Raw genomic sequence first — 18870 nt, forward strand, 5'->3', positions numbered from 1 at the left:
AGAACTAAGTCAGCATGAGTCAGCGGCCTACAATGACTCTTGCAACCTTTCACGTGTATATATAGAGTGGTCAATGTTAGTGTGGGTTGGTTGAAAATTGGCTGAGTTTGTGGAATGTAAAAGCTATCGGTCGTGGATGGAAAATACTTTTTTAAAGAATAAAAGCAGCATTCTGCAAAGATACTCTTTCTCAAGGACTCTTTTGTGCCAACTAGGGTCCGAGGACCAAGCGAGGTCCCAAGTCAAAGGAGGTCAGAACCTTTTCCTTTTCAAACACTGACAGGGTGACCTTTGGCCAACCACCAGCTCTCAGCCTAGCCATGTAATCCTGCCTTGGGCTCAACAGAGGAAAGGTGTGATACAGAGGGACATGTCACACACACTTGCATACCTATACCTAGCTGGAACTCATCGGAACTCAGTTCCAGCACCTCTCAGGCGGACACCATTGCCATTAAACATACTGAAACTCAGGACAGATAATGCCAATTTGATTTCACTATGTTAAGAGTCCCACAATCCTGGTGCCCACACACTAAATGCACAATCTGAGGGCAGTCTGGAACTGCCAGGCACAAACATCCATATTCAGAGACACATATAAATACATGGTTTGATATGATTCAACTGCTGACAGCTGGGCTGCAACATTTAAAATATAGTTGTGTTCCAAACATTAGCCCAAGAGGTGCAGAGAAGTTGAATTTTGTATAGGAAACTGCAAAGACTGGAATTATCATGCTCCCCTAATCCATAGGTTTTGAAATTTGAGCAGACAAAAGTGCCTGCGAAGAGAAGTTTGAACAGGAAGACAATATACCCAAGTAGACCAGGTATTTTCAACCATTTTGGGTCCCACTTTTAACTCAAATGTATACCTGGGGACCCATTCCTTAATCTACTGCCATGTATTTGCACAGCGGTAGTTGCGACCCACCTTGGACCAAGTGGGTCCTGACCTACCAGTTGAAGAACAACAACAAGAAGAGTTTGGACTTGACATCCCACATTTCACTCCCTTTAAGGAGTCTCAAAGCAGCTCACAATCTCCTTTCCTTTCCTCCCCCACAACAAACACTCTATGAGGTGAGTGGGGCTGAGAGACTTCAGAGAAGTGTGACTGGCCCAAGGTCACCCAGCAGGGGAAGGAGCGGGGAAGCGAACCCGGTTCACCAGATTATGAGTCTACTGCTCTTAACCACTACACCACGCTGGCTCTCTGAAGACCAGGAGACGATCTCACACTAAGGTCAGGTTCTCTGAACTCGGTTGCCCACTTAGCCCAGCATGAATTTAAGCTACTGTGAAATAATTCCCTATTTTGAGGATCCAGGTGCTTGACTCATAATAGGAACAAGGGAAGCAGCAGTTTGAAGCTTTTCTCCTACCAGGGCTTTTGCCAATATTCTATCAGAACAGGAGCATTCACCAGCTGCCAATACTCAGTGGTAGGTGCTGGCATAATTCACTATCAACTACACTTCGCTTTTCTCTCTGCAAAAAAGCTGACGTGTCACTTGCTCCCTGTTCCCTCCCAATTAGCCACAGATTGCTGCTTTTTTTTTAAAAAAAAAAAAAAGGCGGCCACCTGCCTCTCCAGTCTGAGTCCAGGGATAATCAGTGCTGGTCATTTTCCATGTTGTTAAATGCAATGGCAACTCTGGATTCCAGGTGCTGCTGCTGCTGTTTTTGCAAGGTTCAAAGTGATCTCTTTCACCGAACCACCATGAAACTCCCAGGCACATGTGATAAAAAGGGCATCACACAAAAGGAAAGCTATGTAGGATTCTGACAACATGGGTGGGAGATGGTCTCACTTAATTTGAATTGCAGGAGAACAATCTTTATTTTTTATTACACCTAGAAAGTGAGACAGTTTGAGGCAGATTGAGGCAGAGAGAAAGAATTTCTAAGCCACTTGTTTCAGCTGGTAACATTGAGCAGCCGTACATATTCAGGACTTCAGGACTTTCTCGTTCCCTGGAGAAGATTCGCTATGTTACATAAATTCATCTCATGCAGTAAAAACCCTATGTGTATCTTCCCAGTGGTAAGACCCATTCAGCTAAAATTAGCACCCAGAATTCTCTCCCAGGTGTGCATGAACAATCATGCAGTCTTGGTAACATCCAGACAGGGCTGGTCTGCCCCTGAGGCAGCTGCCTTGGGTGGCATCCTCTTCCTGCTCCACTGTCTCCGTTGCTGGTGGAGAAGTGGTGGCAGCAGCTTCCAGCAACATCTCAGGAGTCTGCAGAGCCGGCCAACAGATGAGGCAAGGTAAAGCAGCCGCCTCAGGTGGCAGAAGCACAAGAGCCTCAGCTGGTGAAATGGGCTGGGCTGCCCCTGTCAGCCTGGGGTGCACATAACTAAGGGGAGCAAAATATTTAGGTACTCCTGGTAAGCAAGCAGCAGGGCCTACGAGCCACCATTACCCCATGTTTCCAATGCACCAGTTTTCAATCAACAGCTTAACAAAACAGCAGTATGCAGTGGGGAAATACTCTTTGTAATACTCACCAATACTTGGGTACCCTGGTGTAGAAGGATCACCTCCACCGTTCAAGGATACCATAAATGCTTTCTCGCTCAGGTTCTGAGTCTTTGGTAAATCGCAAGGATCGACATAAAGAAGGGCACCTCCAAAACCTGCCTCTTCCAGCAGAGAAAGCTGGGAAGACACACAAGTAAAAGAAGAACACCAGCATTAGGTCGTTAACATTGCTTCCCCCTCTTCTCAAATTTATATTCCACCTTCCTTCCATCTTGGAATCCAAGGCAGGATATACATGTGGTTCATAGGTGGTCACCCCTCCAGAACACAACCTGCTTAGCTTCAGCAAGGTGGTAGCTTCATGAGCTTTCAGACCATACCCTGGGACAAGTGTAAGGAACATTTTTCACCTCAGGGGTCCCATTCCCTTGTGGGCAGAATGCAGGCTGCCAGAGAGATGGTTTGCAGGATTAAAGAAATCCATTGCTAATCAATGAAGTATTGTTCTTGTTGTTATTAAGGCTTGAATTGCCTTGTAAATTAGTCTTAAGATGATTTACAAAAATCTTGTGGAGACAGCGAAATGTAGTTTCAAAAACAGAACCACAACAACTAAAGCTAGGAAGATGGTTAGAACAAATGTGGAGTGAATTTTCAAAAGAGATTTAATTGATTAAGATCCTAGTGTTGAACGCAAAATCAGTGCACTCCTTTCTAAATTATCACTGGGGATGTTCTTATGCAGCCTACTAAAGACCTAAATCACAACATAAATTGTTTGTGGTTTGACTTTGGGCACATGTACACCATTTAAACATTTAAAGCACTAAACATTAAAAAAACCCCGCCAATAAACTAGCAACTCTAGTTTGTGAAAGGTGCTGAGAGTTGTTAAGATACTCCCTGCCAACAGCCAGTTACAATCTTTAGAACCCTCTGAGAGAAGCAACTGATTGTTAAACAATTCTGGGAATTGTAGCTCTGTGAGAGGTCTCCTAACTCAGAACTCTTCTAAGTGTAATATTTTTTATTAGTTTTCAATTAAAATAACCCAATAAAAGCCTCATTGTCAATACCAAATTATAATACAATTAATAATGCCAATTGTTCAGATGCCAAATTATATTATTTTCCTGGGTCCCCACATGCTAGAATTGATGATTTGATTAATTTACTTTAACTCTGCATTCCCAAAACTTATAAATTCCAGTTACACACTATTCAGAATAACAAACCCTTATACCACAGCTGCAGTTTTAACGACTTCCATTTGCATTAACACATCAAATAATTTACAGTCCTACAAACGACGCCTTCAAACTCTCCCTTTGTTCTTCTTGTGTGTGGCTATTATTCTGTCCGTGATGTTTCTTCCTGTCCTTGTACTGTATTGTGTCTATCTTCTGTCAGTTGTTGCTGTTCTCCATCATACCTTGGGCGGAGCTAGTATCCCATTGCTGTTTCATAAGTTCTCGATACTCAGCACTCTTTTCAAACTAGAGTTCTCAGGAGGAACCCATGCCCATTTAAAATTGTATGATACATGTATAGATTACATGTATACATGTAGAGATTACATGTATAGAGCAGATGTGGTCTTAATCAACACAAACCAATACAGTGGTGCCCCGCAAGACGAATGCCTCGCAAGACGGAAAACCCGCTAGACGAAAGGGAAGGGTTTTCCGTTTTGGAGGTGCTTCGCAAGACGAATTTGCTATGGGCTTGCTTTGCAAGACGAAAATGTCTTGCGATTCCTGGGGGTTTTTTTCTGCTCCCCACCGCCTTTTTCTAAGGCACTAAGCTGCTAATAGCCTTTTAGCAGCTAATCCGCTAATCCCTTAAGACGCTAATCGCCGCTAAACCGCTAATAGCGCTAATCCGCTAATCCGCTAATGGGCTTCCTTCGCAAGACGAAAAAACCGCTAGACGAAGAGACTCACGGAACAAATTCTTTTCGTCTTGCGGGGCACCACTGTACGTCTTTCTGTTGCTGATTACTTGTTCAGTTATCTTGGGTATCAATTCTCTCCCTCAGCTCTCTTTTCCCCTGTCACTTCTCTGCCCCAAAGCTGCTTTGTTCTAATAATGTGGTAATGCACATTAGAAATAGGAAAGAACAAACGCAATGCATTTTGTTTTCCCCTACCAAAAAAAGAAAAGAAAAAACATTTTTTTTTACTCTGTTGTTTTATTTTGATAGGCTTCAGGGAACTTGGATACAGAATACAGCAAGCGCCTGGCCCTGCTGCCATGGTTACGCAAGCCATTCAGGGGAGAAGGTGTACAATTGCTAAAACATGTAGCATGGCCTAAAACACAATCCCTGTTCCTTGGGAACCAATATGTCAGCATTACTCCAAGCAAACACCCCAGTCAAATAACTTGTCCCGGATTTTGCATTTATAAATGCGGTTTCCCAACTGCTAGAAATGACTCCAGGCCAATCAGTGGAAACTCATTATGAGCAGGAACTGGGAGCCAAAGTTCCAGGAATGGTAAAGCTACGCTCCCCAGGTGGAACAGTCATCGCTTGCTAGAAGACACGCCATGTTTTCTCTCCAAGCTCATTATTTCTAGGCTCAGGAGTGACGAAAGGAGTGACTTCTCCACACAGAGCATTATTAACGTAGGGAGTGCAATCCCACAAGAAGTGCTCATGGCATTGTTCAGAGAATTAACGGTGCAAGCCATCTACCCTCACAGTGTTTTTCCTTCCCTGAGATGTGCTCCTTACTAGGTTTGTCGCTGAATGAAAGCTGTCCTGGTCTTTAACCAAAATGCGTAAGGCTGGAGGGGGCAGGGTGACTCGGGAACTGCCTTGTTCGGAATTTAAACACGTCCTGAAATTTGTAAGTAATATTCCTTGCAAAAGTACGGTCACATGTGCCATAAAGGCACCATAGACGTTGTCTGCAGAGTGCAGGCAGCTCGCCAGCGGAGTGTGCAATTGAATCTAGGACATTGTTTGTAGGAGAAATACGCCAGGTGGTTCAGTAAGGTCAGCAACTGTATAATTTACTGACAGGTAGAAGAACAACTGTGTACGAGTATAAAGTGATGCTACCTCTGTCTGCCTCTCATTCGAGGCAGACAGCTTACAGAATAGACAGTCTTTCCAGTAAAGCACTTTTCCAGCAGAGATGCAACACAGGAAGGCTAAGTTCAAGCCAGCAGCACATCTGGCTCTGACTGACTTATACCTCATGGGATGCTTGAGCTCATGACCTTGAGCTCGTGACCTTAGTTAGCCATGACTTGGCTTTTTTTCTGCAAGCATAAACTTACATACTCCAACGTATTCTGCATGCACTCTGCTAATGACAGAGGACACTGCATATGATGGATAAGGCAAAATCCACTACTGAGATATAGAGATGGAGGTGAAATTTAATTTACATCGTATTTGATTCACAGCGAACTTACTTAATTCAAACTCTCTGAAACAGGTAAACCCGCTTAAATTGGAAGGACAAACTGTACCTTGACTCTCTGGTTGTTGATACTTGAATGAACGTCTCCCCCCACCCCAATCTCTCTTCCTACTCCTTTCATGAACTATTACACCTTTGATGGTCAGAGGCTGATCAGACTATTTCTGGTCAGTGTCAGTTTTCTATGCATTCGTTCATGCAACTCCATTCCATCCTAGTTCTACATTAATCTTAGAATCATAGAATCATAGAGTTGGAATAGACCACAAGGGCCATCGAGTCCAACCCCCTGCCAAGCAGGAAACACCATCAGAGCACTCCTGACATATGGTTGTCAAGCCTCTGCTTAAAGACCTCCAGAGAAGGAGACTCCACCACACTCCTTGGCAGCAAATTCCACTGTCGAACAGCTCTTACTGTCTGTGATTTATTAATTTATTTAAGAATCTGTACAACAATTTGCACTTCATTACACATTTAAATAGTGCTTTATTTATTTAAACTGTTATTACCTACTCATCCGGCTGAGTAGCATTCCGGCTATGTCTGTAGCATTTCAGTACATTGAGCTGATGCTGTATCACAAAATTTGGAGAATTGTGAAATCCTAAAGATAATTGCATCCCAGGCTATGTGTTAGTTAGCCCAGGAGGTGTGAATTATGATGGTTTGCTTAAAAATTGTGAACAAAATGAAAAATTCATATCCATCCCTAGATGTGTACTGCAGAGAACATCTAGCTGGAGACCATGTCATTCTGAAACCTGTCTTCAGATTAACATTTCATTCTTCCAGGATTGCCCAAGACATCTGTCTTGTGATCCACCATCTGGGAATCAGTGTGCTCTGTCCCATTACACACACATGGGATGCTACTTCCCTGTGGTGCTATTGTGGTTGTGGTACATATGCAAATGCAACAGCCACATGGAAAGGCCAGCAAGGTTGTGATGATGCCACACAGTGTACAGTTTTGTTTTTAATTGATTTAATGTAAATCCTTTCTTCCATTTTGAATTTTGTTAGCCACCTTGAATGTGCCAATCAAAAGGCAGACTATAATTTAATACAAAACCACAACCATGTGGGACAGTAACATGGAGAAGCAACTCCCACAGATTTGCATGAATGCATGAAGAAGGCATCTCTCTTTCCTGCTCTCTTCCCCCGTCTCTCGAAAGATACTGATTACCATTTTATCCCATCAATCAACCCACAGAGTTGTTTCATGATTACAATCTTGGATTAGTTTCAAATGCAAGATTTGGTTCCACTTCCATCATTCCAGAGCAACGGTCTTTCCCTAAATCTCTAAAGACTCCTTGTTCCAATTTAATCACAGGCAGTTTGATTTAGTTTTCCCGAATTTCATGTAAAGCCTGAAAGGGCTGGGTATATAATTCTCAGAGTGCTGACTTCAATGACAAAGCCACAGCATGTAGAAACTAATGGCTGCAATGCTCATTTGTATGGTGGTCAGTTCTTATCTCTCTAGCTGCTCCTTGGGGCCTTGAAATAAAAATACATACAATATGCACATCTACACTGACCTGCGGGCCTGTTTACACTCCGAGTCTAAGAGACAGTGTGATTCAGAGCCCAGTGTCCTCTAATTGGTATATTCACAGCTGGGCACATTATTGTATTAAAAATGCAGTGCGAAAGGACAACATACTTCTAATCTGAATGTGTGGTGCAGAAACATTTCTTGTACTGTGAAGCTCTCTCTCACTCAGCTCATGTTAGCATCTGGCCATTAGGAGTGGTGCCAAACTTCTAGAACTTGGGGGGAACTTCCGCAGTTCAAGAAAGCCCCACCAATTATGAGCTGAGTTGAAACTCCCCTTGAAAGTTTGCCTTCGCTCATAATTAGCTCACATCAGTGCAAGCTGCTCCTAGTCGTCTTAGTCGTTTCAATGCTCTCCCTCCTCTCCTTTCCAATCTCACCTTGCAAGGCGGAGCGGTAAGGGAGGTGGGGAATCTTGCATTAGTTTTATTGATTGTAATGTTAGTAAGGTAAAGTACCCCTGCCCATGCGGGCCAGTCTTGCCAGACTCTAGGGTTGTGCGCTCATCTCACTCTATAGGCCGGGGGTCAGCGCTGTCCGCAGACACGTCTGGGTCACATGGCCAGCATGACAAGCTGCATCTGGCGAGCCAGAGCCGCACACGGAAACGCCGTTTACCTTCCCGCTGATAAGCGGTCCCTATTTATCTACTTGCACCCGAAGGTGCTTTTGAACTGCTAGGTTGGCAGGCACTGGGACTGAACGACGGGAGCGCGCCCCGCCGCGGGGATTCGAACTGCTGACCATGCGATCGGCAAGTCCTAGGCGCTGAGGTTTTACCCACAGCGCCACCCGCGTCCCTGTAATGTTAGTACTTCTGGCCTATTTTATAATGTTCATTTCAAGCTATAGTACCTGTTGAGCTATGGACCTGTGGCTTTTTCCTTCTTTCTGATATACTGGCATATTGTGTTAAATTTCATTCACACCAGTAGGCATGGTGCAACAAAACACAAGGCTTTGTCCAATCACTACTCCCTGATTCGTTCAGCACATGCATGTTTATGTTCCCCCATGATTCCACACACACACACACACACCCTGGAAATGGCAGGAAATAACTATATGCTAGCATACCACGTCACAGTTCCTCACTATACTCCCACAATTTTCTGGATTAATGGGGTTGCAAATGATTTTTTTTTCTTCCTAGAAGCAATGAGCATGGAAATGAGTGCTGAAGCTTTTGCTAGATTCCGCTAGATTTCTGGAAATGGCTAGTACACAGTACAAAGGTTCAAATATAATGGAGAAATGAGCAATTAGTGAAATGTCAGGGGAAGGGGATAAATTGCTGTGTGGATGCAGCCTAAATTCCTGCTCTGTTTCCAAAAGCAATGGCTTTGAGGGCACACGTTGCTGTGCTAGGGAGTTAGCATGAGGGAGGGTTTGGCAGGTCAAGAGCAAGAGGGGAGAACTGAGTATCAGCCCCTACTATAAGGCTCACTGTGGTGCAACTTGCAATGTTGCGAGAATAAATGGAACCAAATAAATTCATACTTGGCATGGGATAAATGGGCTAACCTTCAGACATGCAAGCCTGATGTCCTGGAATAAAATATGGGATGTGAGCGTAACAGTGTAAGCTGGCCCTTCTCTTCAAAGGTATTCTCATTTTCCAGTGTTGACATTTCTGAATGTTATATTAATTCAGCATGCATTAAAATGAACTGCATGCATGGAAATTATTGCAGGATTAGGAACAATGCCAATTAACCCGCACACTAGGTAATCCTACAGAGTATGGACTGAAAGCTCTTCTAAGTTCACAATGCAAGGTATGGCAGTTGCATGGCCCATACTAATGAACCAGAGACCTATCTGTTCTTAGCCGGACAAAGGATGAGTTACTGGATATTTATTCTGATGGGCCTTTCATGCTGAAGTCCCAATTAGAGTCATAAGGATCTGCGAGCAATCCCTTTTTTTCAGTGTACTAATTGGCAATGCATAAAATCACTGACGGGAAGCAAAGTGCCATTTAAACTATTGGCAAAAAAAGAAGAAGAGGAATAACTACTTTGCATTGCAAGAATTTAATTAGATGTCACCCTCCTCTTGTTCCTTTGCTACAAGACAGCGTGTGTGAGAGCTTTTATATCAACAGAGCTAGAATGAGAGCAAAGCAGTGTACACATCTCTCTCTCTCTCTCTCTCTGTGTGTATATATATATATATATATATATATATATATATATGCAAACAAGGCAGCAAAGGCACTACATTAAATACTTAATCATGCTGCTACTTTCGCCATTATGGATGTCAAAAGGACATAGTTCAATAGGAGCTTCTTTTGTTGCAGAAAATAAGACTGGGGCATTTAATGATCTCTCTCTAACCCAAAGGTAACAGAACGCATGCATTAAAATGTTTAAGTGCTGCAGGATAATAGAATCACAAAATCATAGAATTGTAGACTTGGAAGAGACCTCGAGGGTCACCCGGTCCAACCCCCTGCAATGCAGGAGTCTGAACTAGATCATATATGGCAGGTGGCCATCTAACCTCTGCTTTAAAACCTCCAAGGAAGAATCCACCAACTCTTGTGGGAGTCTGCTCCACCGTTGAACAGCTCATACCCTCAGAAAGTTTAGTCGGAATCTCCCTTCTTGTAACTTGAAGCCTTTGGTTTGGGTCTTACCCTTCAGGGCAGGAGAAAACCATGTTGCTCCATCCTCCATATGACAGCCTTTTAGATATTTGAAGATGGCTATCATATCTCCCCCCCCCTCTCTCTCTCGCAGCATTAATACACACATATTGCGAATATACAAGCATACAGACATACATTCCATTCAATCCTTAAAAATGTTCAAACATACCTACACTCAATCCCACAGATAATTCCTTTTCTCATCATCATCCACCACCCCTCACCCCACATTTGTGTTAGACTTCCAATCTACTCAATTGCAATTTCTTTCTACTTCTATTACATTCTTTCACACACCTTTAACCTATTTTCATGCTTCTTTTTCTATTACACATTGTTATCCATCTTGTTTAGTATTTCAGTATTTAAAACAGAACTTGTTTATTCTAATAGGAGTTCTGACTTTTCAATATGGTTTTGCAAGTATCCTTTAAGCACCTTCCAGTCTATCTTCTCTTTTGAGATCCTTCCAATTTCTCCCATTGTTTTGGATATATTGTAATACTCCAGTAATTTGGCAAGCCACTCTGTTTTTGTTGGCTATCATATCTCCTCTCAGTCTCCTCTTTCCCAGGCTAAACATACCCAGCTCTGTCAACCATTCCTCATAAGGCTTGGTTTCCAGACCCTTGGTCATCTTGGACACCCTCGTCAGACCACGTTCCAGCTTGTCAATATCCTTCTTAAATTGTGGCACCCAGAATTGGACACAGGACTCCAGGTGTGGTCTGACACCTGTGATGTGAATGGATTCACATTTGCCATCCTACTCTCATCTTGCAACTAAAAAAGGATGCTGTAGCATCATGATATTAAGCAGCAGAAACTCAAAAGAAATCAGGAGCCATGTGTAAAAAAAAAACCACCCCAGAAACATAGATGGAATCAAGCACAGAAGGCAATCTTGTGAAATGATAGGCTGTTTCTATAAAGACTTAACAAGGTAGAAGATGCACTTAGTCTGAATGGAACAGAAATTATCTTCTGCATTAATTGAAATAGTTCTCTAGCTTTCTTTTCAGGATGGCAAGCTCTACCAAATCACTGCTACTGCTGCTGCTGCTTATGTAAATAAAGAAGCAGAATAAAGTTTTCAAACTGTATACACTCCCATCAGATGACATTTAATTTAATCACTAAGATTAAATAAAATCTTTCCTTGAAAGTTCCTTGCCATGCTTTTTTCTCCAAATGAGAAAAATGGGCTATTGCCACAATAAAAAGGGCGCTTTCTTCTCTCTCCCTCTTGGGGGGGGGGGAGTGGGGAACCACCTTAATTTTCTTTAAGGGTACTTCATGTTATCTTCCTAATACTCCTAATAAACGAATGTCAGGGTTTTTTCACTGACATGCCTTATGAAATGTGTGTGGCCCCCCACTCTGGCTGTATCCAGTGCTTTCCCCCCTAAAATAAATAAATAAATGTTTAGGGGATACTCTCATTTTTATACTCGTATTGAAATGCTGCCCCTCAATTAGGCCAAACTTAGATTCACAAAATGTTTAGGGTTATGTGTCCCCCTGCGTCCCCCCGGAAAAAAAGCACTGGCTGTATCTCACTGGTTTGTAGTAATAATAATAGCAACAATAACAATGTGGCAGGCTGTTTCCTGCTAAGTATATCCTGTCTCATTTTAAGGCTATGTTTTATGTGTGGGATTTGTCTTCCTTAAATTTTTACTATATAGTTTATAGTAGTAGTATTCTTTAATGCTACTTTGTCAATGCATTGTTATTGTTTTATATGATACTTTGACTTTAAATTGGTGTAATTTGCCCTGAGTTCTGTACAGGCGGTGAAAATATTTGTTATAAACAAACAAACAAATCATACTAAATTGCAAATGAGAAGAGGGTGAAGCTTGCTATAGGCTAATATGTGATCTGAACATAGCTGTCAAGTGTCCCTTATTTGAAGGGTCAGTCCCTTATTCCAGCGCCATGTCCCGCTGCTGTCCCTTATTGATGGATGTCCCTTAAATGTCCCTTAAATGATGTCCCCTAAATTTCAAAGGAAGCAGCTCCTCTCCCTCCCTCCCTGCCGGCCAGGGAGGAGGAAGGCTCCAACTGTGTTGCTTGGCTGTGTTGCTCACCCATAAGAAGTCTAAGAACGACTGGGGGGTGGAGCTTGCATGCCTTGTGTGTGGCTAGTTAATGCAAGCTGAGGGAGAAATGGCAAGCTGGACGCCATTTTGTTGCACGTGCTGTTGCAAACTTTGCAGTGCAAAGCCAGGCCAGGGAGCCATCTTAAGTTGAGGCTGCATAGGCCTTGTGGTGTATGTGATTCAGATTCTATTCAGTTGAACCTCTGGTTACAAAGTTGGTTGGACAGTGTTCTCGAAGCTACCAGCATGAGTCTGACCAGACTGCAGGAGGACAGGAAGACTGGAGTGCCTGGAACAGGTGAGGCTGCAGGTCCCTTATTTTGGCTGCTGGTCCCTTATTTTCAAGGCTGCTGGTCCCTTATTTTCAAATCTGTAAATTGACAGCTATGGATCTGAACTAGGAGTTTTCTACAGCTTTCATTCTGAGCCACGAGAGTTTCCTGCTTCACGCAGCCTATAGATAAATTGGCTTGCAAATCATAAATATCAACTTTCTATCTAACACACTCTGGGGCTTTTTTGTCTAACTGTGTGGGTCACAATGGCCTAATTTTTTCCTTAATTAGAACAGGATATCAAAAAGCTTGCTTGCATTTTAAGATTCTGAAAATGCTTGCATATCATGCTTTTTACAGCATATATTTTTTCCCCTACGATTTCTGTGGTTGGAAGTTTCAAAGCTAATATGTCAGCATTTATTTGGCAGGTTATGCAGTGCCCCCCCCCCAAAAAAAAATAAAGCCTAGGAGAGACCGTGAGCAATCTTACAGCAATCCTATATGGCATATATAGGTAAGGTAAAGGGACCCCTGACCATTAGGTCCAGTCATGGCCGACTCTGGGGTTGCGGCGCTCATCTCGCTTTATTGGCCGAGGGAGCCGGCGTACAGCTTCCAGGTCATGTGGCCAGCATGACTAAACCACTTCTGGCGAACCAGAGCAGCACACGGAAACGCCGTTTACCTTCCTGCCGGAGCGGTACCTATTTATCTACTTGCACTGGTATGCTTTCAAACTGCTAGGTTGGCAGAAGCAGGGACCGAGCAACGGGAGCTCACTTCGTCGTGGGGATTCGAACCGCCGACCTTGTGATCGGCAAGTCCCAGGCTCTGTGGTTTAACCCACAGCACCACCCGTGTCCCATATGGCATATATGTTAAGCCATAATTAAGTACAGCACATTCGAAATCCATTCAGATGTGGGGCTACTGCTGGCTGAAACCAGAGGTTCCCAAACTTATTTGGCCCACTGCTCCCTTTTCAGGGGGGGGGGGTAAAAATTAACAGCCCCTCCCTCGAAATATACCTTCTTCAACAAACAAACAGGTGTCACAACCCACCTGCCATTGACCAAATAGGCAGGCAAGCTCCGATCTACTTCCTGTGCTTGGGCGAAGCCAAAAAAGGATTCACTCAAGCCTAAGGAACCCCTCACCTCCAACATGAACACAGTGGCATAGCTAGCCGCTCGGGTGCCCGGTGCGGCGCGTGCGTCCTGCAGGGCAGGGTGCGCTGCGTGGAGCCTCTCCACAGCCTCCCCCCCCCCAGCTGTAGGATGGTCGAGGCAGTGGGCAGACACAAGCCCTGCACTGCTCAAAAAAGCAGCGCGGAGCTTGCAGGCAGTCCGCCCGCTGCCTCCCCCTCAGGAGCGACTTGTGGCTGAGGCACGCTGCAGGCCCAACAGTGTGCCCCCTGCCTCACCTAGCTACCAGTGGCGTAGGAAGGGGTGTGTGGTGGGTGTGGGTGTATGCCGCCCGAGTAATAATAATTTATTATTTATGGCCGAAGTATTGGGAAATTCTGGAGCAAGAGGGAGACAGGTTAAAATTGCAGAGTTTTGAAAAATTGAAAAACTGAGTGAGAGATTGGCTCCATTATTATCAAATAATTGTTGTTGTTGTTTAGTCGTTCAGTCGTGTCCGACTCTTCGTGACCCCATGGACCAGAGCACGCCAGGCACTCCTGTCTTCCACTGCCTCCCGCAGTTTGGTCAGATTCATGTTTGTAGCTTCGAGAACACTGTCTAACCATCTCATCCTCTGTCGTCCCCTTCTCCTTGTGCCCTCCATCTTTCCCAGCATCAGGGTCTTTTCCAGTGAGTCTTCTATTCTCATGAGGTGGCCAAAGTATTGGAGCCTCAGCTTCAGGATCTGTCCTTCCAGTGAGCACTCAGGGCTGATTTCCTTCAGAATGGATGTGTTTGATCTTCTTGCAGTCCATGGGACTCTCAAGAGTCTCCTCCAGCACCATAATTCAAAAGCGTCAATTCTTCGGCGATCCGCCTTCTTTATGGTCCAGCTCTCACTTCCATACATCACTACTGGGAAAACCATAGCTTTTACTATACGGACCTTTATTGGCAAGGTTATCCATTATCAAATAATGGAGGCATATAATTTGGACAAAAAATTAGGCTTCCAGGTGGAAAAATCAAAATTAGAAACAGAATTGTTAGAACCCAAAGTTAAGAATTTGTCAAGAATGTATAACTTGCTGCTGAAATGGAATACTCAAGATGAAACGGTGAAATCTGCTATGATTAAATGGGCACAAGATGTTGGGCATAACATTATGATGGCTGACTGGGAACAGTTATGGACCACAAGTATGAAGTTTACGGCATGCAATGCCTTAAAGGAGAATTTAATGAAAATGATGTACAGGTGGTACATAACACCAGTCAAGCTTGCAAAAATCTATCATTTGCCCGACAATAAATGTTGGAAATGTAATGAAACTGAAGGCACATTCTTTCACATTTGGTGGACGTGCCCAAAGATTAAGGCATTCTGGGAGATGATCTATAATGAAATGAAAAAGGTATTTAAATATACCTTGCTGAAGAAACCAGAGGCCTTTCTCCTGGGCATGGTCGGCCAATTGGTGCCAAAGAAAGATAGGACTTTTTTCATGTATGCCACAACAGCAGCAAGAATACTTATTGCAAAGTATTGGAAGACACAAGATCTACCCACCAGGGAAGAATGGCAGATGAAGCTGATGGATTACATGGAATTGGCGGAAATGACTGGCAGAATCTGAGACCAGGGAGAAGAGTCGGTGGAAGAAGATTGGAAAAAATTTAAAGCTTATCTACAAAAACATTGTAAAATTAATGAAGGTTAGAAGGATGCTGGAATGAAGCCATATGGTTTTAGTAGAAATGTAATAAAGAATTAAGTAAAAGCTGATTGCTAACGGGACAAAATGAAAATTTAAGGTTAGACCATTAAGATAAATTATAGAACAAAAATTGAGAAAGATGGAAAGAATTTGCTGAAATAGTTAACTGAAATAGAATACAAAAGAGAGGTGTGAGGAGGTTGATGAAACAAGTTAATGAAATTTAAAGATATGGAATATTGGATGTGTGTGTTTAGTGTTGTTGTTTTTTCTCTCTGCATTGTTGTATTGCCTTTTTATGTTTCTATATTCCTTTTTCTTTGTTTTTTTACTATGTATTATAATTGTAATTGTAATGTATGTTTTGTTAAACTTTTTATTGTTTTTCCTTTTTCTTTTTTCTGCAATTTTTAAACTTCTAATAAATATCATTTTAAAAAATTAATAATAATTTATTATTTATACCCCGCCCATCTGGCTGGGTTTCCCCAGCCACTCTGGGCGGCTTCCAACAAATCATTAAAATACAGTAGTCTGTTAAACATTAAAAGCTTCCCTAAAGAGGGCTGCCTTCAGATGTCTTCTAAAAGTCTGGTAGTTGTTTTTCTCTTTCACATCTGGTGGGAGGGCGTTCCACAGGGCAGGTGCCACTACTGAGAAGCCCCTCTGCCTGGTTCCCTCCAACTTGGCCAAGGCCATTTAGGGCTTTAAAGGTCAGCACCAACACTTTGCTCGGAAATGTACTGGGAGCCAATTTAGGTCATTCAAGACCAGTGTTATGTGGTCTCTGCGGCCACTCCCAGTCACCAGTCTAGCTGCGGCATTCTGGATTAGTTGTAGTTTCCGGGTCACCTTCAAAGGTAGCCCCACGTAGAGCGCATTGCAGTAGTCCAAGCGGGAGATAACTAGAGCATGCACCACTCTGGCGAGACAGTCTGCGGGCACGTAGGGTCTCAGCCTGCATACCAGATGGAGCTGATAACCAGCTGCCCTGGTCACAGAATTGACCTGCACCTCCATGGACAGCTGTGAGTCCAAAATGACTCCCAGGTCCTTCAGGGGCACAGTTATCCCATTCAGGACCAGGGAGTCCTCCACACCTGCCCGCCTCCTGTCCCCCAAAAACAGTACTTCTGTCTTGTCAGGATTCAACCTCAATCTTTTAGCCGCCATCCATCCTCCAACCGCCTCCAGACACTCACACAGGACCTTCACCACCTTCATTGCTTCTGATTTGAAAGAGAGGTAGAGCTGGGTATCACCCATTTCAAAAGTTGTTGTGAGCCAATTATATATATATATCACACACATATTTTTGCCATTTTGTCACCCCCCTCAGTGATGACACCCGGGACGGCCTGCACCCCCTTCCTATACCATTGCATGAACAGCAAATCCAGGGGGGGCACTGTAGCCGTTCCGCAAAGGTGCCCAATCTGGCGGTGTCATTACACAACAGATATAACAGATGTACGAAAGGTTTTTTTTTTCAAAATTCTCTTCTCTTCTCTTTTCTTCACTTCACGCTTTATATTTTCAATGCCCCCCCATTGCACCTGAGGCTACTACCGCCCCCCCCCCCCCGGATCATACCAGCGCCCCCCATGGGGGGCATTATCACCCCCTTTGGAAAACACTGAGCTATCCAGTCCTACAGTCTCACCCGTTATAAGGCAGCTTCCCAAGTCTGCCTTTGAGTTTTGAAACTCTTTCCTTGGAAAGGATAAAGGCACGTTTTGCACCTTTCTTGCTGGCAACTTCTATCAAAGTAATGGATTGTACTTCTGCCTTGTGCTCCAGCGGCAGGTTAGAATTGTTGTCTGGCTCACATTGCTAAAGCTTTTTCAGGAGAAAGCTCTTTGAGTAGGTGACCAGCGTTTCGCCACTCCGGGAGACAATTCAAGTTACAGGTTGCCAGCAAGGCAGATGAAAAGCCCCTTCAGCCACAAATTGTTGGGGGTCACATTTTTCATCTTCACATTGCCCATTTCCGCCCCCACCAATTTATTGTCCATTCTCAAAGTAACCTAAGTCTCCTATGAGAAAAAGCAATTTGTAACACAACTGCAGCTTTCTAAAAATGGTTTGTTATTGTTTTTCCTACAGATTTCGTGGATATTTTTATTTAAAGTAGATATACTGCTAGCTCCCTCTACTAGATTTCATGAACTTTTATTATAAATTGGAGAGCTTATTTTATTGCCAGATCTTGCTTACCAGTGCTAAGAAGTCCGCAACGTTCAATTCCAATTAAAAATGAAATTGAACTACAACTCCCTGGAAAGAGAAGTAGATTGGACTCAATAAGCTTTACTTAATTTATTTCAGCAACAAAATAATTGAATTGCTTACAGTCCAGGAAAAAAACCCCAAAAACTTTGCATTATTTTATCAGTACATAACACCATATCTTTTACATAGCTACTGCTTCATGAAATACTATATATTTTAAAATAACCAGGCAATGGAGCATTCTGCGTGTAATTACCATTTAACGCTGAAACAAACCTAGTAACGTGCCACTTTGGACATTAATGATACGCATAAATATAGCAAATGTGAGCTTCTTGCACTGCTTGTATTCACATACATCATATTTGTCTGAAGTGAGAATTTGTGTTTCTTTTAGGCTGGAGGATAGTGCGCTATGCCTTACACATCACTCCCAAAATGGGGGGGGGGGGAGCCTCCGCTTTTGGACCTTTATAATAATAACTTATTATTTATACCCTGCCCATCTGGCTGGCTTTGCCCAGCTACACTGGGTGGCTTTATGGTGTATCAACACAGAGAGGAGGTGATTTTGGATTAACTCACACTGTCATTTTCAGTTTGCTATCTATAAAATGAGAATGATGACTAGCATGTCTATTTTTTTAACAGTAAAGAGTATAAAGCAGGGGTCAGCAAACTTTTTCAGCAGGGGGCCAGTCCACTGTCCCTCAGACCTTGTGGGGGGCCGGACTATATTTTAACAAAAAAATAAATGAATTCCTATGCCCCACAAATAACCCAGAGATGCATTTTAAATAAAATATACATTATACTAATGTAAAAACACGCTGATTCTCAGACCGTCCACTGGCCTGATTTAGAAGGCAATTGGGCTGGATCTGTCCCCCGGGCCTTAGTTTGCCTACCCATGGTATAAAGTATGGCAGCAAAATTTAGGGGGACTCCTATGGCTAGATCCAATGGGGTGGATGTGCCACTATTTGCAGGAACCCTCTGTTTGAAGGGCTGTCTGTTCTAAGACCCACTGAAAGTGTTAAGAGATTTTTATTAATGGTCACTGAAAATCAAGGGGCTGAGGGAAGGCTCATAGTCCCCACGTTCCCAGCAGTCTCTCCAAATATGCAGGCTTTGAGGCGTTGCCAGGTCAGGCTCAGATAAGACACAGAGATAATTCTTGTTGTTCATTATTATTTCTTTCATAAAATCGCACTTGCCTGTAAAAACAGCAACAACCATCTCAAAGCGGTTTACGGAAGTTC

General features: G+C 43.3%; 1 protein-coding gene across 8 annotated transcripts in view; it reads right to left on the bottom strand.

Annotated features, from left to right (window-relative positions):
* NAALADL2 (N-acetylated alpha-linked acidic dipeptidase like 2) overlaps positions 1–18870 on the bottom strand; it is an 803264-nt gene that overhangs the window by 282319 nt on the left and 502075 nt on the right. For all 8 annotated transcript variants that reach the window (XM_083442084.1, XM_083442080.1, XM_083442081.1 and 5 more), the window contains one exon: positions 2518–2668. In XM_083442084.1, the coding sequence (XP_083298210.1) occupies positions 2518–2668 (151 nt within the window). The remainder of the gene's footprint in view (positions 1–2517; positions 2669–18870) is intronic.

Source organism: Podarcis tiliguerta, assembly GCF_965153285.1.
Source record: "Podarcis tiliguerta genome assembly, chromosome: 5".
NCBI classification, from domain to species: domain Eukaryota; kingdom Metazoa; phylum Chordata; class Lepidosauria; order Squamata; family Lacertidae; genus Podarcis; species Podarcis tiliguerta.